The sequence below is a fragment of the Physeter macrocephalus genome, chromosome 20 (assembly GCF_002837175.3).
Source record: "Physeter macrocephalus isolate SW-GA chromosome 20, ASM283717v5, whole genome shotgun sequence".
NCBI classification, from domain to species: domain Eukaryota; kingdom Metazoa; phylum Chordata; class Mammalia; order Artiodactyla; family Physeteridae; genus Physeter; species Physeter macrocephalus.
In genome coordinates, this window is record NC_041233.1 from 7,817,641 (window position 1) to 7,841,490 (window position 23,850).

At 39.7% G+C, this 23,850-nt stretch overlaps 1 protein-coding gene across 1 annotated transcript in view; it reads left to right on the forward strand.

Moving 5' to 3' along the window:
- The window catches only part of RYR2 (ryanodine receptor 2), a 564,826-nt gene that overhangs the window by 241,485 nt on the left and 299,491 nt on the right, over window positions 1–23,850 (forward strand). The window contains exons 26-27 of the mRNA XM_055081210.1: window positions 15,108–15,267; window positions 18,932–19,079. Coding sequence (XP_054937185.1) covers window positions 15,108–15,267; window positions 18,932–19,079 — 308 coding nt within the window. The remainder of the gene's footprint in view (window positions 1–15,107; window positions 15,268–18,931; window positions 19,080–23,850) is intronic.

The following is a 23,850-nucleotide window of genomic DNA, read 5'->3' on the forward strand; positions in this document are numbered from 1 at the left end:
ATGCTCTCGGAGTTATTTTGCCTGCTATGCTACAATCTCTGTGACCTTGTTTAACTTCTTAAAACTTCAGCTTTCTCATCTGCTAACAGGTATTAATACGGGAAGTTTTAGGGATTAAATGAGTATAAGTGCTTAATAAATGATAACTGTTACATATTGTTACTTTTTCTTTATTTAGTTTAGTTTAAGTATTCAAGCCACTCTTCGGAGGCCTGCGTGTTGTAAATAGAAGGCCTGGAAATGTGCTAAGTAATATCATGGAGATAAAAACAAAGTAGCCACTCCATAATTTCTGTTAGTCACCCCAGATAAACATAAAATTAAAGTAGAAACCATGTGCTTGCTATGCGAGTGCAAATTCTAGCAGGTCCTAAATTAGGCAAACGAACCTTTTTACTCAGGTCTTCCATTAAAAAATACGTATAACAACATATCCTACAAGGCTATATAAAGTATAGGACTAGTTTTGAGTCTCAAAACCATATATGGATAAAACGTACGTACATATTTTTAGGGATATGTGCTTATTTGATAAGACTGTTTTTCTAAAGCAATGGAATCATAATTCTAGATAGTAACTACCTTTGATGGAGTATAGGCAAGGGTGTTGAAAGGGGAGGAGCACACAGATAAATACAAAGGTGTTGGTAATGTTCTAATTTTTAACATGGTGGTGAGTTAATGGAGTTCATTTCATTATAATGCTTTAAAGTATATTCTCCTGTATGTATCCAAAAATAGTTATTTTTAAAAATAAATATATGACAGGTATACATCCAAATATATCATTAATCTCAATAAATGGAAATCAGTGAAATTCTCCAGGTAAGATACAGTGATTGTCAGATTAGTTTCAGAAAGATAACTCATGTTGTATACACCTCACAAAAATAAAACCCAGCTAAAGGAGACACATTGAGAAATACAGAACATGATAAGTTGAAAAAAATGAGAACATGATGTTCCAAGTAATATTATTCAAAAGGAAACTGCAATTTCCTTTTTTTTTTTTTTTTTTTTTTTTTTTGCGGTACGCGGGCCTCTCACTGTTGTGGCCTCTCCCGTTGCGGAGCACAGGCTCCGGACACGCAGGCTCAGCAGCCATGGCTCACGGGCCCAGCCGCTCCACGGCATGTGGGATCTTCCCGGACTGGGGCACGAACCCGTATCCCCTGCATCGGCAGGCGGACTCTCAACCACTGCGCAACCAGGGAAGCCCGCAATTTCCTTTTTGTCAGTTGTCTTGTATAAGACAAAATAGCTCTGAAAGCAAAATTAAGGAAAGAAGGACACTGTATAAGGATCCAAAAAATAAGCATTATGCTAATACTACTCATGTATGCACCAAGTAAAATGGCTTCAAAAAATCAAGAAAGCAAAAATTAATAGATTTTCCAAAATAAATAGACAAATGTAAAATCATAGTGATAATTCCTAACACAACTCCCAGAAACTAATGTGTCACAGATAAATATTAATGAAGAATAATAAAAATTTAACCCCCTATAAATTAAAAGCTTGACATATATAGAACACTGAACACATGGAACATTTATAAAACAACATCCTTTACAACATGAGGACATTGATATTGTAAATATATTTATTGAATCACAGGAAATAACAGTAACAATCAAAAAATCATGTAAAGTCATGACATACTTAAAAATTTTAAAGCATAGTTCTAAATAGCTTATAGATCAAACATATTGTGAAATTTTAAAATACAAGAATGGAAAAGGCAAAGACTTCATATCAAAACATAAGAGTTGCATATTTAAAGCAATACTTGGAGAAAGCATGTTTTAGAAACCTAATAAGCAGGAAGAAAAATCTCTGAAAAGATTGATAAAAGAAAAAAGAAATATTTCTTTTAGCAATTATAGGGATATTTTCAAGAGGGACCGCAAACTGTAACAAATTTATTAATTAACAAATCAGTTTCTAAGTTAAATGGTACTGACAATTGTATATAATATTATCAAAACTGACCCATGAAGAAAGAAAATGTTAATAGAGCTACAGCTATTAAAGGAATTGAATTAATAGTTTAAAATACACACACACATCCCAAACCACTTTTCTGTTGATTTCCAGCAAATATTTAAGAATGGGTAATCTCAAATGAAAAAGAAGCAGCACTTTACAGCTTATTATCTGAGAATAAAATTAATAAAATAAAGCCCAGATGAGGGTAGTGTGAGGAAGGAAAATTGTAATCCAGGTTCACTTATGGGCATAGATACAAAAAAATGCTTAGTAAAATATTAGCAAACTTAACTCAGCAGTATATTATGGCCCAGCTAAATTTATTCCAGTAATAAAAAGATGGGTTAACATTAGAAAATATATTTATTAAAATCACACTAGAGTGAAGGAGAAAATTCATATGATCATACCAATATATTTAGTAATAAATACTTCATAAAATGTTTTACTTATAAGCATATGAACTCTTAGCAAGCAATAATCTGAGAGAACCTTCTCAGCCTGACAAAAGTCCAATAGCAACCAATAATCTATAAGGTAAAACCCCAAAGTTTTTCCTTTAGGATTCAGGAATAAGACATATAAACTACTGTTACCTGATGTATTCAATATAGCCAATGCAGTGAGACAAGAAAAAAATTATGAGTTTTGCAAAGGAAGAAAACATACTGTTGTCAATAGCAGGTAATGTTACTGCAATGAAAACTCAGGAGGATCTACAGTATTATTTGTTGACAGTAAGTACAGCAATGCTCTGATCATTTTCTTTAACCTGCTTTATTTTTTCACTTGCACTTCTACAGCTGACGTTATTTATTCGTTTAGTTTTTAGGTCGCCTAAACTGAAATATGCACTCAATTATAGGCTTTGTTTACTACAAGGCCCCCAGTTTCTAAAATACCATGTCTGTAACATGACAGCATAAGATGTTCCTCCTCTTCATCCCCCTTTTATAAATCAGTGAATTAGAGATCCGTACATGAATAAGAGTCCCTTTGTGGGGTTTCTGCAATTTGCACCTGGCTCTCAGGGACCCAAGAGGATTCTTGCTCACCAGTGCATCTGGTAGGAGATAGAGAAACCTCCCTATAAGCTGCAGAACTAATGAAGCCAGTAAGGCTGCCTGGGCCCCTTTCCTGGCTGTGGGACCAAAATCTGGTGAGTGTGAATCAGGCAGGTATGCACCCGTGACAGACAACTTGCAGAAGTCCAGCCCTCCCAAAGGGAGATGCCAGCACACCATTGGAGGAAAGAAAGAACAAAGAAAACAAAAAGAGGAACAGGAGTTTGGTCACAGCTGAGGCAGTAGGAAAAACTTTTCCCAGCACCACCCCACCCCCAAGAAGGTGGTTATCAGGCTGATTTATGTGGCAGAGACATCTCTTCCTTGGAGAAAGAGGAGGAGCATGAGAGCACCCTACTGCCTTGGCTGGGTGGGACTTGGCTGGAGAAACCCATTTCTCTCCACTGGCACCTGGAGTACTAAGGTGGGAGCTTGCACCTAGGGGCTGGGAGGACTTTGAAATAGAAGTAGATAAGAGGGGCTTCCCTGGTGGCGCAGTGGTTGAGAGTCCGCCTGCCGATGCAGGGGACACAGGTTCGTGCCCTGGTCCGGGAAGATCCCACATGCCGCGGAGCGGCTGGGCCCGTGGGCTGTGGCCGCTGAGGCTGCACGTCCAGAGCCTGTGCTCGCAACGGGAGAGCCCACAACAGTGAGAGGCCCGCGTACCACAAAAAAAAAAAAAAAAAAAAAAAAAGTAGTAGATAAGAATTTCAAATGGCCTTAAAGGGACTGCACTCAGCAGAAATTCTACCCATATGCCTTTGGGAGTGCCACTCCCAGGATCTCCCTGCCAGGACTGTGGGCAACCCTAACTCACCAAGTGCTAAACCCACACCTCCCTCCCACTCTGCTGCCAGCTCTGGTCAAGGAGAGTGAGCTCCAGTAGACAGAGCATGTGGATGGGCAAGGGAGAAACCACAAACTTGAGCTATAGCGCCGCCTTCTGGAGAACAAAAGAGAGGTTTCTGATAGCCAGCCTGGTGAGTTATAAGAAACAGAAGACATGCAAGCTCAGTTAAGGTGCTTTCTGCTACTTCAAATACAAAAAGCAGAAACACATGACTACAACCAATATGGAAAAGTCAAGGGAATATGGCATCACAAAAGGAGGAGGGTAATTCTCCAGCAGCTGAGCTCAATGGCATGGAATATTGTGATCTAACTGATAAAGAATTCAAAATAGTATTAAGAAATTCAGCGAGCCACAGAAAAACTCAGAAAGGCAATTTAGTGAAATCAGAAATAAAATTAATGAATGGAAGGAGTACTCTAACAAAGAGAATGAAATTATAAAAAGAGCCAAACAGAAATACTGGAACTAAAGTATTCAATGAATGAGATGAAGGAATGTAACACAGAACATGTGTAGCAGAGCAGACCACGTAGAAGGAAGAGTAAATGACTTGGAGGATAGGAATATAGAAATAATACAATTAGAAGAGGAGGTGACACTAAGATTTAAAAGAGTGATGAAAGCCTATAAGAGCTATCAGATTCTCTCAGAAAAACAAGTATCTGAATAATTGGGCTCCAGAAAGAGAGGAGAGGGAGAAGGGGGCAGGGACTTTGTTTAAAGAAATAATAGTTGAGAACTTCCCAGGCCTGGGGACAGACTTAGACATACAACTCTATAAAGCTAAAATAACACCCTATTATCTCAATTTAAAAAGACTTTCTCCAAGACACACTGTAATGAAACTGTCAAAAATCAGTGATAGGGCTTCCCTGGTGGCACAGTGGTTGGGAACCCTCCTGCCGACGCAGGGGACACGGGTTCGAGCCCTGGCCCGGGAAGATCCCACATGCCGCGGAGCAACGAAGCCCGGGCGCCACAACTACTGAGCCTGCGCTCTAGGGCCCGTGAGCCACAACTACTGGGCCTGTGTGCCTAGAGCCCATGCTCCGCAACAGGAGAGGCCACCGCAGTGAGAAGCCCACACACTGCAAGGAAGAACAGCCCCCACTCGACGCAACTAAAGAAAGCCCGTGTGCAACAACGAAGACCCAATGCAGCTCTAAATAAATAAATACATAAATAAATTAATTTTTAAAAATCAGTGATAAATTATCTTAAAGCAGATCAGGGGAAAAAAGAAAGTAAGGTACAGAGGAACCCCATTTAGGCTGTCAGCTGATTTCTCAGCAGAAACTCTCCAGGCCAGGAGAGGGTAGAATGACATATTCAAAATGTTGAAAGATTAAAATTGCCAGCCAAGAATAGTGTATGCAACAAAGTTACCTTTCAGATAAGAAGGAGAAATAAAGGCTTTCCCAGACAAAAGCTGAGGGAGTTCACCGCCAGTAGACCTGCCTTGCAAGAAATGCTGAAAGGAGTTCTTCAAGCTGGAATGAAAAGATGCTGATTCAGCAACAGGACAACATACGAAAGCATACAATACACTGGTGATGGAGAAACAAAGGCAGTTTGACCCAGAGAGTTGTAACTCCATGTTAGGGGGGTGTGTTACCCACTCAACTATAGTATAAAAGTTAAAGGCAAAGCGTAGTAAAAAGAACCATAGCTACTATAAATCATTAATGAATATACAACATAAAAAGAGGTAAGTTGTAACATCAGTATTATCAGTTGTAATATCAGTAATATAAGTAATATAAGAAGGAGGAGTAAAAAATGGAGCCTTCATAGGCTTTCACAGATGAGTTGCGATAGCTGATAAGCCTAAAATGGATTGTTTTATCTATACGATTTTTAATTTAATTTACAAGGTTACCACAAGACAAAAGTCTATATAGAATGGATTCACCAAGGCAAAGAAAGGGAAAACAGAGCACACCAACATGGAAAATAATCAATTTATGGAAGTGGACATAGAAGGAGAAAGAAACAATGGAAATACAAAGCAACCAGAGAGCCATTAATAAGATGGCATTAGTGTGCGCTTATATATCAATAATTAGTCTGAATGTAAATGGATTGAATTTGCCATTTGAAAGGTATGGAGTGGTTAGGTGGATAAAAACACAAGACCCAACTCTATGCTGCTTACAAGAGACCCATTTCAGATTTAAGGGTACACATAGACTCAAACTGTAATTAGAATGATGTGCTACATTCCCTATTTGAAAATAGGCAATCTGAGTGTTAGGTGTTTTTTTTTTTTCTGATAATACAGATCATTTCACTTAAAATCCTTAAAGCCTTTTTAAAAATATTGATTGTAGCTCACTTCTCCCTTTCTCCCTCTTCCTCCTCTCTAAACAAACCAGCAGGCAGCTGAATGGTACAGCACATAACTGTCTGTTCTTCAATTCATAAACCTTCCCACATTTGTTGTAAAATTAAGCTCTTGACCCACTGCAGAGTTTGATGAGCAGAGTCTAGTTGCTACAGGAATAAAGAAAAATGCAACTGAAAAAGAATCCAGTCCCAGATCTTGTGGTTCCCAGTATCTCATATCCCTGAGTAGCTGAGATTTTTTTAAAATGTAAAGGTTTAAATGAAGATAAAATTGTTGTCTGAATACCAATGTCTTTTATTCAGACTTTTTGTTAGCACTTCTCTGCTGTTAAACCAAAACATAGGTCAGGAACTGGTTGCTTGTATGTATCGCTGGGAAGTAAGAGATAGTGTTGAATTGTGAAAGAACATATTTGAATCCTTTGAGAGGTATTTAAGACTAGTGCTAAATTCCCTCGCTCCTGCACCACTTCCTTCCCCCTCATGCTGTTTAGCCACTGTAGTGGTGGGAAGTGGTATCTCTCAAGCATACTGGGGCAGATAGAAGGTTAAGAATGATATTCTCAATGCTTATATGTATATGTAAATTTAAAATGGCTTTCGGAAATGAATGCTTAGAGGGATACTGAATGTGCAGACCCATATTTATACTGTGCATATAGACACAAACACATGCACAAAATTCAGTGTGTGTAAATATTTACCTAAATGAAAAATAGTGTTACAAATGCAGCTGGATTTTTTTCTGTGAGGATAAGGCACTGTGATTGTGAAGAAAAAAATATTTATACATGCTTTTTATGTGTAGTGAGTAAATTTCACAGACCACAAATTTTAAAATGTGCTCACATGTAATGTTCTTCATTTGCTCTCGTCGGACTTAATTTCATATTTAAACCCAATGGGCCTTGCAGCCAGAATGCAGCTTGATAGTGGAAACCTAATCCTTGTCTGTTCAGTACAAACTCCATTAAAATCACTGTTTTCTGTGCTTATTCTCACCTTTAAGTTTTGATTCAAAGGTCATCTTCTTCTCCAAGTTGTCTTTGTCTACTTCTTTAAAATTGCACCCTATTTTAAATTGTACTTCCTCTCATGCTTCCTTTTCTACTTGATTTTTCCTCACGGCACTTATATCCTCTGACATACTATTATTTTATGTTTATTTTGTTTATTGCCTGATTCCTCATCTAAACGTAATTTCTAGAAAGGTACAGATTGTCCATGTTATTCAGTGCTATTAGTTCCTAGAACAGGGCCTGAAATATTCGACTACAGAAGGAATATTTGTTAAGTTTGAATTGAAGGTGTACCCCCGTCTTACTCCCAGGGCTATACGTCTGTTTTGGACATTCACTTGATGGGGAGGGTACATTGGATCCTTGGGCATTCTCTTTTGAGTTTGCTGTCAGGGGCTGAATTATATCCAAGAAAACTAGAGCCAGACAGAAGTTAAAGCCATAAGGCAAATTTTATTCCAGAACTATTGCAATAGGGGAAGAGAGAGCTCAGTATTCACATACAGCAAGAACAAGCGGGGATTTGTAGCTCAGGACCAGAGTGGGGGACAGTGGATGGAAAATTACTAAGAGGAAACATTAAGGAAAAGGGGGATTCTGGTAAAACCAACTTGATAGAGTTCTTGCTGAAGGCAGACCAGAGTGATAGGATATCAAAGGCGGGGGATGAGGAATGGGATCGGAGGTCACAGGTGGGCGATTTCCATTAACTTGACCTAGCAGGATTCTTGCTAAAACTGGACTAAACGGGCTTCCTTGGTGGTGCAGTGGTTGAGAGTCTGCCTGACGATGGAGGGGACGCGGGTTCGTGTCCCAGTCCGGGAAGATCCCACATGCCGCGGAGCGGCTGGGCCCGTGAGCCATGGCGCGCGCGCACGCACGCACGCACACGCACACACGCACACACACACGACTAAACGAAACAAGGACAGAGCCCAAGGTCAGAGGCCAGGTCAGAAAGAGGACTCAGAGGAACCTGACTCACGTTTGGCCAAAGGGAAGTCTTTGTTAATTGTCTTCCTTTGTCTCTGCTGGCGTCTTACTGATCTCGGGTGGCCTCGGCCTGCAGCGGCTTGAAGCAGGATTTCGATTCCTGGCCAGAGCTGAATCCTAACCACTAGACCAGTGGTCAGTGACAAGGCCCCTGGCCCATCAGCTTTGTAGAAATGAATTCCCTCAAAGAGATGGAAAGTAGTGAAACAGGTAAAATGTTTATTAGGAGGAAAAAGGGTACGTGTGAATAGACTCACACGGGCAGATGCAGAGAAAGAGTCGTGCCCTCGTGGTAGTTTGAATCACTCGTATGGGACGTTTCTTCCGGGTTTCCTGCGGCCAATCATCTTGCTTTGCCTGGTTCTGAGTCTGTATTTGGTTCAACTCAGGGTCCTCCTCTGTGTGCGCGCGTGCCTCTCTTAGCCAACATGGATTCTAGCGAAGAGGCCTATGGGTAGGTTGACATCACCTACCACGGGGTGGCACGCCCTCCCTTTTTGACCTCCGAGGAGCCTTTCTGTGCATGTGTAGAGAAGGCCTCCTTGGCTTCGAGGTAAATGTGGTCTCTCTACGTTTTTATCTGGGCAGGGCTCAGCTCCTCTTACTATCCTCGTGCTCTTGTCTTCATCTTGGAGTATCCGTCTACAGGGGACAGATTCCAGCTGCTGGGCCTGGGCCCCAGCTATCTCCTGCCTCATTATGGGATGCATGTTTTCCTGACCAATCTTTGGACCACATGCTGGGACTCCCCTCTTCATCTCTTTTTGAGACCTCCAGGTCTTTGCTCTGCTTTTAGCTTCACTCATGCCTCTTTAAGAGGAGGCTGGAAACCTAGGAAGGCTCTCTCTGGCAACTTGGGGATTTGCAGTCTCTTGGTGGAGGGAGGAGGGAAGGTTGCCTGGCAGCCTAGACTTGGTTTGTTGCCAGATCTGTTCTCCTGAAACTGTGCTGCACAAGGGTTGGGGTGTGGGAGATTCTGGAACCTGGCCACTCTCCTGGGTCCAATCTGGTAAGCAAGACAGAAGTTCCCCTCAGCTCTGGATCTGTCTGGTCTCCATCTGGGCGGGGGGATGGAGAGCCCTGGCTTCCCTCCAGCTCTCCTCTCCTCCAGGCTCTGGAACATTCAGTCTGTCTGGGGCTGGACAGACTGGACTCTTTATCTGGTCTCCTTTTATGTTCTGACACATCAGGGCCTTGCGCTTTTGGTATTCATAAGTAGAGCTTTTAATTTCAGAAGGCCTTTGTCTAAAGACTGTTGTCTCTGCAGTGAATTTTCAAAGCCTATTTTAAAAATCCAAAAGCCAAGATGGCTTTTTTTTTTTTTTTTTGTCTCTCTTGAAGTGATCCTCTCTTGGTTTTGTTTCAAACAGGCTGTGAGGTACAGGAAGGCCTTGGGTTAAAAAAGTGGTGGGGGACACACAGGGCATATCATATTACACATTTATTAAAAAACAAAACGAAGAAGTGTAGTAGTAGAAGAAATAGATCCCTGTCCTTTTCCCTTCTAATTTCTACACTGAAATTATTCTCCTGTATTTGTTTTCTGGAGAAGGGTTTTTGAATATTCTCTGTCTCCTTTCTGTGAGAATGTCAGCCCAGTATTCATTTTTGATAGATGTGCTTCCAGCAAAACTTGTTCTTAATATCTCTGGCGTGCAGTCATCTGAGATTTTTCCCATTTGTTCCAAGGTACTTGAAGCGCTGATTTGATTTTGAAATTTACAGCTAACATCCACTGAACTTGGACATAATCTTTTCATGTTTACCGTGCATCTTTCACAACGTAATGACTTCCAAGCTTCATTTAACCTGATTCATACTAAACAAGTAAGCTTGAGAGGTGGGAGAGGCTGGAAAAAAAGAAAAGGCTTGTTCCTTAGTGTTTCTGGTATTCTGCCACATTTTTGTTGCACCACTTTAATTGGCCCTTAAGTGATATTCTACTGAACACTTTTTTCAAAGGCTCGTTTAGAATTCCTGCTTAGAAAAAAATGTGGGTCAGGTGGGAATGAAGCCCAAAACTGAATTGCTGCTTCACATGGCAGTTCATCAGTAGGGCTAAGTATTATCAATTTTTTTGTTTATATCTTTGGTAATTTGATGCAAATGAAACTGGCAGTTTGCCAGTAGGTTTTTCTTTTTTTTCAGGCAAAGACGTATTTAAAAAGAAATTTTACTGTAAGAAAACTGATGCCCAGAGAGTTTATGTAATTTGTTAATCTCACTTTTAAAATATTATTGCATTATATACTACATCAAAATAAAACTAAGAGCTAATAACTACAAAAGAACTTTGATGCTTTGGAAATGAACATATTGAATGTATTTGTTTAATACCATATATATTCCTCATAACCTAAATTTACAAAATGATTGTTAGCATTGCAACTTTGCATATTAAAGTAAGGGAAGTAAAAAACTACACCTACTAGGCAAATAGATGGCAGAAGAAAGAGATCTATTAACTGATTCTGGCAGAATTTTCCCAGAAAGCTTGAGAAGGTAGACTGTAATACATAGATGTCTTTAATATGAGCTATATATATTTTGTATTAATATAATTACTAATGTATGCCTTTTCTCTGTTATTTGGCCTACAGAATTCTGCTTCCCAAGAATTGTTGTAGCAGTCTTTCCTTTATTTCTTTTAAATCTCTGGAAATCAATCTGAAGCTTTACTTGGAACTATTTAGCTTCCAAGATTCACATCAGTCACATTTTATTCAAAAGCTTTGTTCTTTGTTCGTTTTCAATCACAAAAAGAAAATAGTTTATATTAGTAGCTAGTTGATCTTTATGTACCTAATTAACTTGTATTAATAAGATGAAATGGACATTATTTGCTGAAGGACATTTATGCACTTTTAAAAAATCTCATTTTGGTATAATGATTTGATACTTACTTTGTCATGTCTTACATAAAGAAAAATGGTCTGTAAATCCTCATTGATGCCACTGGTTAAAGCATTCATGATGTCACATTTTTATCAACCTACTGAGATTGAAGTCTATTAATTTCAAAGATATTTGTATTTTTACTATAGAAGATGAAGTAAAACAGTGTGGAAATAAGGTTCAGGTGAAATGGGAATTAGTAACTTTAATTTGGATGGGACTGTTGGCCATTTAAAAGAACCACTTTAAATTCTTTCTTGCACAGGGCCATGAAGAAAAGCAAGTAAAATGAATCATGGTCTGCATCTGAAAATTAGTGTGAACTAATTATTGTGTTATTTCAAATCAACAGGTGCAAATGTGTCTCCGTAGGTTTTCTTTGTGATCACAAATTAAAGCGACATTAGTAGATATTCTACATAGGAAGAGGAAAATTTAGAAAATTAAGAGAAACGCTTATGCCAATATTATCATATATACATATACTACATATATATATATATATACTATAGACATATAGTAGAATGTGTAGTTCTACTATAGATTAGTAAAACTTATCTATAATTTTTTATAGAAAATACCCCTCAAAAATTCCTCCCCGGGCGTCCCTGCTGGCGCAGTGGTTGAGAGACTGCCTGCCGATGCAGGGGACGCGGGTTCGTGCCCCGGTCCGGGAGGATCCCACGTGCCGCGGAGCGGCTGGGCCCGTGAGCCATGGCCGCTGAGCCTGCGTGTCCGGAGCCTGTGCTCCGCAGCGGGAGAGGCCACAACAGTGAGAGGCCTGCGTACCACAAAAAAAAAAAAAAAAAAAAAAAAAAGAAACCTCCCCATGCCATGTAAGACATGGCTGGCAAGTCTACCATTAGAATTGGTTGCAGGGGAAGGATCTTTCCTCTTTTAGAGGGCATATATCCCTCACTGAGGTAGCATAGGCTCTAGTCAACTATTCATAGATTAGCTTCAAAACTTGACCATATGTGTATCCTCTGAGACAGGTAGGAGGGATCAGGACCACTGGAAAATGAGAGTAAAAAGAGAATTGTGTACTGTTATGCTACCATGTGCTGGGTTATTGTGGGGAAAGTCAAGAGGAGGGTGAGAAATAGAGGTGGGAAGATGGGAGAGTACAAAAGACCAAGTTGGTTTTTTTTTCCCCCAATTTAAGTGTAGTTGATTTACAATGTCCTGCCAGTCTCTGCTGTACAGCAAGGTGACTCAGTTATACACATATAGACATTCTTTTTTTGTATTTTTTTCCTTTATGGTTTATCACAGGATATTGAGTATAGTTCTCTGTGCTGTACAGTAGGACCTTGTTTATCTATTCTGTATATAATCGTTTACATCTATTAACCAAAAACTCCCAACCCATCCCTCTCCCTCCCCCCCTCCCCCTTGGCAACCACAGTCTGTTCTCTGTGTCCACGATTCTGCTTCTGTTTTCGTAGATAGGTTCGTTTGTGCCATATTTTAGATTCCACATATAAGTGATATCATATGGTATTTGTCTTTCTCTTTCTGACTTACTTCACTTAGTATGATAATCTCTAGTTGCATCCATGTTGCTGCGAATGGCGTTATTTCTTTTTTTTTATGGCTGGGTAGTATTCCATTGTATATATGTACCACATCTTTTTTATCCATTCATCTGTTGAGGGACATTTAGGTTGTCCCCATATTTTGGCTATTGTGAACAGTGCTGCTATGAACATAGGGGTGTATGTATATTTTTGAATTACAGTTTTGTCCAGGTATATGCCCGGAGTGGGATTGCTGGATCATATGATAATTCTATTTTTAGTTTTCTGAGGAACCTCCATACTGTTTTCCATAGTGAGTGTACCAATTTATATTCCCACCAACAGTATATGGGAGGGTTCCCTTTTCTCCACGTTCTCTCCAACATTTGTTATATAAATATATATAGACTTTTTAATGATGGCCGTTTTGACCGTTATGAGGTGGTACATCATTGTAGTTTTGATTTGCATTTCTCTAATACTTAGTGATATTGAGCGTCTTTTCATTTGCTTACTGGCCAGCTGTATGCAAAAGACCCAATTCTGTATCATTACCCCCAACCCTGCTTCCAGCAAATAATGTTAAACTTGGAAATTAGACGATGCTGGCTTGATCACCTCTTGGTGCATTTGAAATGCATTAAGAGCTCTTTCTTGAAGAAATTATTTTCCGAGTGAGAACTTGTATATAGGCTGTGCTTACAGTTGACAGATTTGTCCATTTAAACATCAAAATTCTATGAAATACAGTGATTTGTGTGAGTGATTTAAAAAATTCCATGTGGCTTCTTTATAGAAAAACAAAGAAAAATATATTGTTAATTACCCAAACATACAGAGTTCTGATTTAAAACAGAACAAAATTTCATGTCAGTAAATTTAGCTTGTGGATGTAAATGAAGTGACATAAGGTGGTAATTAACCATAAGTTTTGCAGTTGCCAGGCCAATCTGATTTATTTAAACCAAACAAAATATTCTCTAAAACTTTTGCCTATAGATAAATCATTTATAAAATAGAAGATGCCTTATAATGAAGTAGGAGTATTTAAGGTAAAGTCAACTATATTCAACCTTAACTTATTTATTGCTATCATACATGGATTAATTTAACAAATTTTTATTGAATATCTACCACGTATCAGGCACTATTCTAGTTCCTGGGGATAGCTAGGAGCAAAGCAGTTCAACTCCCTGCTGTTAAGGAGCTCACCTTGTAATCAGGCTAGTCATAGCCCAGGATAATTAGAAGAAGAAAGATTATGTATAGTTTCTTAAAGACCATTTTCTCATGCTCTGATAATTTCTTAAACTTAGCTTAATTATCTGGTGAATTTACTTTGTTTGCACCAAAGGAGAATCTTTGAGATGAAGATGGATATCTCTTTATATTCATTATGTAAATAAAGTTAATTCTTTCAAAAAACTGTAGACTGAAAGGCTGCTCTCTGCCAGGTACTCTTTTAAGTATAATGACAGTTAGAAAAATGGATCAGAAGCAGATCCTGACCTCAAAGCATAGTAGATTGTAGGGGACACAACAATGACAGAGAATGAAAGAGAAGCAACTGTACAATAGACTTTGTGCCAATCTCTCTAGTTAAATAGAGGAGACAGCTGTGTGTGTGTGTGTGTGTGTGTGTGTGTGTGTGTGTGTGTGTGTGTGTTTGTAGCAGAGCAGTCCCTATTGCCCTAATATATGTCTGTTGAAAACTTTTTATTTTCAATTTTATATTTCTCCCAAAAGGTTAAAACTTACACTTGTTTTAATACTTTCCCTCTACGGCTCAGAGTGTGGAAATAGTCTCTGGTATGAGTTCCCTAAAATCCAGTCCTTAATCATATTTTAGACGATAATATGCCTGGTATTTCCTAATGTCTATCTTATCTTGAGGCTTCCTAAATTATGTAACTAGGAATAGCAGTAGGGAAATAATGTATAAATGCATTAAAATTCCCCTGTAGAATAATGAATAGCTAGTATCTGAAAGCATACGCAGATTTATGAAATAAATATTACTTTGATATAACATGTAAATGTTGAAGAAAAATGAGGACTTAACAGGAGGAGAAATTTATCAGATGTTTTAATTACCGATACTTTGATTTATCCTGTAAAAAAGCATCAACTGTTTGGAACACAAACAAAGATAAATCCTTCTCAACTTTGAGAGACAGGTGTTGCCTCATTTCTGTTTTATTGGTGTGAAAATGAAAACATAGAGATCGTGTGGCCTTTGCACCTGATGAGTTTTTAGCTTAAGTGAAAGGGGCTCAGGCTTGCTGGACACATTGCCACTGGTCACCACTGTGGTTTATGGAACAATAAGAATTAGGAACAACTGGAATTAACAGACTGTTATAGGGATTTTTCAACCCTGACTTTTTTGGACAGGCCCATTATATATTTCTTTGGCTTTGCTTTGTAGTTACCAGCTGACAAGTGGATACAAGCCTGCCCCGATGGACCTGAGCTTTATCAAGCTCACCCCATCTCAGGAAGCGATGGTGGACAAGTTGGCGGAAAATGCTCATAACGTGTGGGCCCGCGATCGAATCCGGCAGGGCTGGACCTATGGCATCCAACAGGTACGTGGGAATTTAGCTCTACAGCACGTACTCTGAGGTTGACTTAAGTAGGAATTAGTATAATTTGTAACAGGAGAGATTAAGTAATGACCATCGTAAAACTCACATCATATAGATATCTTTAATGTACATATGCACAGAAACGCCTGATTCAAGAAGTCAGACCACCCCAAGTCTTGTTATCATGAGGGGCACAGTGAATATTACCAGACCAGTGATTTATAATGTGGTTTTGTGGCATTTCTCTCTCTGAGATTGTATTTTAGGAGAAGCTTTTGAAATACGAGAAGTTCGAGATAAACTAATAATAGAAGAGGTCCATAATTCCTTATTTATTTATTTATTTATTTATTTATTTTTGGCTGTGTTGCGTCTTCGTTGCTGCACGCGGGCTTTCTCTAGTTGCAGCGAGCAGGGGCTACTCTTTGTTGTGGTGCTCAGGCTTCTCATTGCAGTGGCTTCTCATTGCGGAGCACGGGCTCTAGGCGCATGGGCTTCAGTAGTTGTTGCACACGGGCTCAGTAGTTGTGGCTCGCAGGCTCAGTAGTTGTGGCGCACGGGCTTAGTTGCTCCGCAGCATGTGAGATCTTCCCAGACCAGGGCTCGAACCCGTGTCCCCTGCATTGGCAGGCGGATTCTTAACCACTGCGCCACTAGGGAAGCCCCACAATTCCTTATTTAACACCCCTGGGACCAGATGAATTTCAGAATCCAGATATTTCTTGGTTTTCAGAATGGTGATACATTGATCATGTTACATAGTGCTCTCAGCAGGGCAGCAGACTGTATATAAATTATTCTTTGTTCAGCAGTGTAGGCTGATGATACCAAGAGGGGTAAGTAAAGATTATCCACAGCCTTGCATCGATTCAGATCATTCTTGCCACCAACTGAGTTTTTGTTAAACTTAGTAAAAAACTGACTTTTCTGAGTTTTCTGGATTTCAGAATCATGCATTTCTATTAATGCTGCACTCACAGGAATTACTAACAGTCATTGGGTCTGTATTGAGATAGCAAAGCAGAGCAAATTTAACCTTGCCTCTTAGTGACTGTGTGACCTTGGGAAAGCTACTTAAATTAATTTTCTCTGTGCCACTGTTTTCCTCCTCACTGAATTATTAAACTTCATTATATAACTTAGGTATAAGAAAGGCTACAGCAGTGCATTTCACCTAACAAATAATATAGAATAGTTTTCTATTATTATAAGATGCCAGTCACTATGCATCGAGTTTTACATCTATTTTCTTCTTTAACTCTTGCAACAGTTCCATGAAGGATGAACAATTTTTATTGCCAGTTCACATATGATGTACAGGGAGCTTGAGAACAATTTGTCCAGCGCTACCCGGGTGGCAGAACCAGGTTGGAATCAAGCCTTTTGACTCCAGAGCCCAAATTCTTCTCTTCCTTATCACAGTGATTCTTGCCAGCTCATAGTGGGCAGTGCCTTTATTTAAAGATTTTTAGGAATAAACTGGATTATTACTTATAAGCTTAGGCCATGGTTCAGGATAAAGGCTACATGTTGGTTTGAAAAATATGTTTCCAAAATTCTTCTTAACTGGTGACTTTTGCAGGGCTAAAGAAAACTCAGCCTTGATTTACTTCAAAAAATAAGCTTTTTTTTTTTTTTTTTTTTTTTGCGGTACGCGGGCCTCTCACTGCTGTGGCCTCTCCCGCCGCGGAGCACAGGCTCCGGACGCACAGGCCCAGCGGCCATGGCTCATGGGCCCAGCCGCTCCGCGGCACGTGGGATCCTCCCGGACCGGGGCACGAACCCGCGTCCCCTGCATCGGCAGGCGGACTCTCAACCACTGCGCCACCAGGGAAGCCCAAAATAAGCTATTTTTATATTGAATTAAACTGGTTGTAACTGATGAGATTGTCAGTACTCAGTCCACTTGAGCACTATGTGTGTGTGTATGAACCTGAACCATATACCACAGAGGAATAAGGGGTCACATTTGCTCTCTGCCAAAGGAGCGCTCACTTGCCTAGCAGACCGCATGACTCTGTGGGACAAACCAGAACCCCCCTGCTGTCTGCCTCTTCCTTGTGCATGAGGGTCCTCCTCATAAAAACACAGGGCTCTGTCTGAGCTGGCCAGAGCTCTCCTTGGAACCGTTTCTCCATCCCCTCTCACAGTTCCCACTCCATCCCTCCACCCCATTCCCCACTGACAGAGCACACATTTGCTGGGTTGTCTGGATGAGCGTTGTCTTTAATTTTTCATCACCCTCTCCTTAACATAATCTGGTTCACAATGAGGTCGTAAACTGCTTGAGAGCAGGCATTTGCTTGAGGTCCCTCTTCTCTGCTTCTCTAGCACACTTGATTTCAAGCACTTGTGTACCTGGAAACCCCAGGGCAGCTCCTTTTCACAATCAGGTTCCCAGGACACCATTTCCAGAGAGTGTGATTCATCAGAGACCTCTTTATTTCTCTACACGACAACTTGAGGGGCAACAACCAGTGTTGAAAGGGAGGGGTGCTGGGTAATGTGTCTTGAAGCTGCACTGGCAGTGAAGGCGCTCTGTTTACGCTGCTTGTGTATTTGGGGGTGGCTTCGGTGTGGGGTTCCCCACCAAGCAACCCAGATGATTTGGACTCCAGGTGTCAGTAGATGGTCATGTAGTCAGGATGAGGCATTTACTACAGATTTGCTAGAGAGGGGGAAGAAGAAATTAGGAAACCGTTTTCTTTGCTCTCCCCCAGCCAGAATAAACCCTGTCCACCACATACCTTTTTTTTTTTTTTTTTTTTTTTTTGGAGAAGGTTTGGGAATATCCACAGCCTCTTAGTTCTTCTTCATGCTAAGGTAAATTGAGAATCGAGTATGCCTCCTGAAATATGGAAAGTTTGACAAAGCCTGCAGCAGTGAGTGAGTGGAAAGAAGTAAGTTCTTAAATGTTAGAGCCCTAAAGATGCGCAGCCCTGGGGCATCTCCACCTCCCATGAGATTAAGTTTTGTACTTACTCGTAAATTAGGTATCCTTTTCCAAGGTCGTAAGATAGTCTGTCTTCTTTCTTGGTCGACACGATTTTAATCACGTTTTAAACTTGGGGCCTCTTTTGTAAAAGATGAATTGAGGTTTGTAGCTATTTCAGTATTCCTGGCCTTACCTGGTTTCACCAGTTGATGGAATCAACTTAATGAATATTTTCCAAGTTATTTGAGGTCATGGGATGGCCGCCCACGCACTGAGTTTTCTCTGAAGAGGGGACAGCAGCCTGGTGTTGTCCTTTGGCTCAAAAATCAGATATCGGGTAATAATTAGGCTCTTCTTGTAACAAAGACCTGTCAGTCAACTTGCCAAGGAAATGGTAGGTTCTCTTAAGTTAGCCCATTGCCTTGTGACCAGGGCAGATGGAAGATGATTACTGAGATCCTTAAAGTTGGCTTTTGTTACCGCTGTTATTTTTACGTTTTCTTCTCATGGAGAGGGCCTGATTTAAATTGATGCAGTTACTCACTTGATTAAATCTTTCATACTGATAGTATTTCAGTAACTCCTGCAGCCTGGGAAGACAAAGGGAAGGGAGAAGGCACAGTATCTACCTTCATATGCTTTATATTTTGATGTATTTGGTGGCTGTCTCATTTCCAAATGCTGTTGGTCACTCTTTGATGATCATGCACCTTTTTTGCCTTCCTGTAGGATGTAAAGAACAGAAGAAACCCTCGCCTGGTTCCCTATGCCCTTCTAGATGACCGAACTAAGAAATCCAACAAGGACAGCCTCCGTGAGGCCGTGCGCACCCTGCTGGGGTATGGCTACAACCTGGAGGCGCCCGATCAAGATCATGGTATTTTCATTTCGCTTTCTTTTCCTCTTGTTGCAGAATCACACAGTAAGTTCTTTAAAGCCAAATGCATGAATAAAAGGAGGAGTGCAAGATAGACTTCTTCAGTCGCAGTATGTAGTTTAGGCCAGGAGTTTAGAGCATTTTTTGTCCTGAAGGACACTTGGAGGATTAGCTCATCTTTCAGCAGAGTGGCTCAGGACCGCAGTGATTCCGCAGGGGGAAGAAATGGGTTTACCTTCCCGAAGAGTCTGAGGGAGCGGTTAACTCCGTGATTCTGATATTGCCCTTCCCTCCCACCTACCCCACCAGCTGTGCTTCAGGAGAGCTAGTTTTAGTTGTTTATGGGAGTAAACCTATAGTGGGAGCTAGTGTTTTCTAAACCTTCATTGTTTAGACTCTTCCATATCGCCCATAGTAATTAATTAGTGCAATATTTTGCTTTAAGGAAAACACTCTAGAATAAGCACTCAGTAAATATGTGTTGAATAAATGGATTTTTAAAGGGTCTATGAAGAACATATTTCCTTTGAATAATACCTTTTAAGAATATGGTTTAAGATGGTTAACTCCTTAATCCTTTGCTCCTGTACTTTGAGTTGGTATTAATATCCATATTTTAAAGTTGCCGAAAATGACATGAGCTCTGAATGTTTCAATGTAGCGCCTGTATTTTTTGATAGAGAGTTTTAAAAATCTATGTCAGATATTCTCTAATGACTAATATTTTCAGTGTAGTATCTGTGTATAGGAATTCAATCTTAAATGGTAATGATAGGTAATAGATAGTGCTTATCATGTGTAACAAGTGTTTAGAAGACCTTTGCAATTATCGTTTAAACCTCACAGTAACTCTATGAGGATGGTCTGTGTACTATGCTCATTTTACAGATGAGGAAACAGATTCAGATACTTCTGTGTCTTCCCATTTACTAAATGGTCGAGGCAGGATCCCAACCCCAGATTTCAGTCCTTTGAGTTGAGTCAGTATGTAGTTAGCATCTGGACAGTTCATTGTAGTTACTGAATCCTTATATTTGCTACAAATAAAATTAGATACCTATTTAATAACAATAATGTTCATAATCAGAATGTAACTTCTTACAGTGTAATGTATCTTGAAATCAGCTTTATAGCAACAAATGCTTGGTAGATCTTATTATGAAGCAGATACTACTAGATATGCAAGATACAGAAAATATCCCTGTCTTAAAGGGTGTGCAGTCCACACGGCCCCTGGGATGGATAAACAATAAAACCCTGCCAAGTCAAGACACAACAATTAGGAAGAGTTCTGCAGCTGTCTGGTACAGAATAAGCCCTCAATGCTAATTGTTCTTTTAAAAATATTTTCTAAATGAGGTATATAATTTTTATATAATAGAATGCACAGATCTTCAGTGTTCAATTTGGTAAATTTTGACAGTTGTATTCACGAGAGAAACCACCACCCAAACGAACATGGGGACCATTTTCTTCATCACAGAAAGTTCCCTCTGCCACCGGAAAGTAACCACTTTCTAAATTCTATCATCACAGATTAATTTTGCCTCTTCTTATACTCTGCATAAATGTAATCACTATATATTTTAAAAAAACATCTTTATTGGAGTATAATTGCTTTACCATGTTGTGTTAGTTTCTCCTGTACAACAAAGTGAATCAGCTATATGTATACACATATCCCCTCCCTCTTGCGTCTCCCTCCCATCCTCCCTATCCCACCCCTCTAGGTGGTCACAGAGCACCGAGCTGATCTCCCTGTGCTATGCGGCTGCTTCCCACTAGCTAGCTATTTTACATTTGGTAGTGTATATATGTCCATGCCACTCTCTCACTTCGTCCCAGCTTACCCTTCCCCTCCCCCCCGCACCGTGTCCACAAGTCTGTTCTCTACGTCTGAGTCTTTATTCCTGCCCTGCCACTTGGTTCATCAGTACCATTTTTCTAGATTCCGTATATATGCATTAATTTACGGTATTTGTTTTTCTCTTTCTGACTGACTTCACTCTGTATGACAGACCCTAGGTTCACCCACATCACTACAAATGACTCAATTTCATTCCTTTTTATGGCTGAGTAATATTCCATTGTATATATATGTACCACATCTTGTTTAGCCATTCATCTGTCGTTGGACATTTAGGTTGCTTCTGTGTCCTGGCTATTGTAAATAGTGCTGCAATGAACATTGGGGTACATGACTCTTTTTGAATTATGGTTTTCTCAGGGTATATGCCCAGTAGTGGGATTGCTGGCTCATATGGTAGTTCTATTTTTCATTTTTTAAGGAACCTCCATACTGTTCTCCATAGTGGCTGTATCAGTTTACATTCCCACCAACAGTAATCACTATAATTTTTATCTAACTTCTTTTGCTCAACATACTGTTTTTGTTTGTTATTTTATTTTATGTACTTATTTATTTATTTTGGCTGTGTTGGGTCTTAGTTGCAGCACGTGCGATCTTTCTTTGCAGTGTGGGCTCTTCATTGCGGCTCACAGGCTTCTCCCTGGTTGCAGTGCGCAGGCATCTCTCTAGTTGTGGCATGTGGGTTTTTCTCTCTCTAGTTTTGGTGGGCGGGCTCCAGAGCACATGGGCTCTGTAGTTTGCAGCGCGCAGGCTCTCTAGTTGAGGCACGTGGGCTCAGTAGTTGTGGTGCATGGGCTTAGTTGCCCCGAGGCATGTGGGATCTTAGTTCCCCAACCAGGGATCAGACCTGCGTCCCCTGCATTGGAAGGTGGATTCTTTATGACTGGACCACCAGGGAAGTCCCTCAATATACTGTTTTGTGATCACCCATGTTTTTACAAGTATCACAAAATTAATTGCTGAGTAGCATTCCATTTCACTAATAGACCACAATTTTTTTAAATCCATTCTCCTGTTGATATAGATTTGGGTTGTTTCCAGTTTTTGACTGTTATGAGTAAGACTGCTATGAACATTTGTAGACAAGTCTTTGTGCAGATTCGTACTTTCATTTCTTTTAGGGTAAATAGAAGTGAAATTGCTGGGTCATAGGACAAACGTACATTTCACTTTACAAGAGACTTCCAAACAGTTCTGCAAATATGCTTCCATGACCAATATGTGAGGGTATAGTTGCTCCCACATCCTGGCCAAGAATTGTTAGTGAATCTTTCCGATTTTAGCCCTTACAGTAGGTGTGAAATGGTGTCTTATTGTAGTTTTAATTTATATTTTCCTTAAGAATAATAATGTTGGCATCTTTTCTTATACTCGTTAGCCATTGGTATATCTTTTTTTATGAAGTGTTTGTTCACATCTTTTATCCATTAAAAAACCTGGGTTGTTTTGTCTTCTTTTTAGTAAACTGTGAAAATATATATATTTATATATATAAACATATATGTATGTTTTTCTGGGTATAAGAACGATGTCAGATATTGGAAATATTTCCTCCCAGTTTGTGGATTGCTTTTTCATTATTTAAATGAGATCTTCCATGGAGCAGACGTTAATTTTGAAGACTTGTAAATCTTTTAAAGAGTTAATTGATGTTATTTTTTTTTGGTTAAACTTTCAGACATTTGTTTATCTTCCCACATCATCAGTTGTGGATTATTATTAGTAAACTATCATAATTATGAGTGGCTTTGTCAAATATCTCCTTAGTGATTGTGGCATTCTATGGAGAACTTCAATCGTTAGTCATAGTGACTCCTAGTTTCACAAAGCCACAATCTCTTTTTGTAATTACCTATTAAATGTACTCTTTAATGAACAATTGGATATATCAGGCATACAAATGTGTATTAATAATACCTTAGGATAGTATAACATTTTCCAATGTTTTTGCCTACTTTTATTTTTTTATTATTATTTATTTATTTATTTATTTGTTGTTATTTTTGGCTGTGTTGGGTCTTCATTGATGCGTGCGGGCTTTCTCTGGTTGTGGCGAGTGGGGGCTACTCTTCGTTGTGGTGCGCGGGCTTCTCATTGTCGTGGCTTCTCTTGTTGCGGAGCACAGGCTCTAGGTGTGCAAGCTTCAGTAGTTGTGGCACGTGGGCTCAGTAGTTGTGGCTCACGGGCTCTAGAGTGCAGCCTCAGTAGTTGTGGCGCACTGGCTTAGTGGCTCCACGGCATGTGGGATCTTCCCCAGCCAGGGATTGAACCGGTGTCCCCTGCATTGGCAGGCAGATTCTTAACCACTGTGCCACCAGGGAAGCCCTGCATACTTTTAAAATATTTGATTCAACTACTCTATTAGGTATATACCTAATATAAGTACAATAAATACCTAACAAGGGTACAGTAGTCATAGAAGTTTTTGAGCTTCTTTCTAACTTTGTGTCTCCCTAGAGGGTATTAGATAAGAGAGATGACAGTCTATATCTTTTCTGTTGGAAGATGTTATAATGATAATAATAAAGGTTTGGGGAAAAATCAACCATGGTTTTAAAGTCTGACATATCAACCATTTGATATCCCCCAATTTTATTTTCATTCCTTCCCACATGAATATTTATATTTTGGGTGTCTAGAGTCTTACCTACATTTATAGGTCTTTCCTCCACTATTGCTTTTCTGATACTCATTGAAAATTACATAGAAAGAGTGCTGCTCAAGTCAGGCTGACTCAGTTCTAAAGTTATAGATGACAGCCAGTGAATTAAGGAGAAAACAGGAAAGAAACAAGCCCACTGTATAGCTCAGAGAAATGATTAATCTTGGCTCTAACAGTAACCTTAAGTCTTCAAGGAAATAGTTAATTGTGGTCAATATTCAATGAGGAGGATACATTTA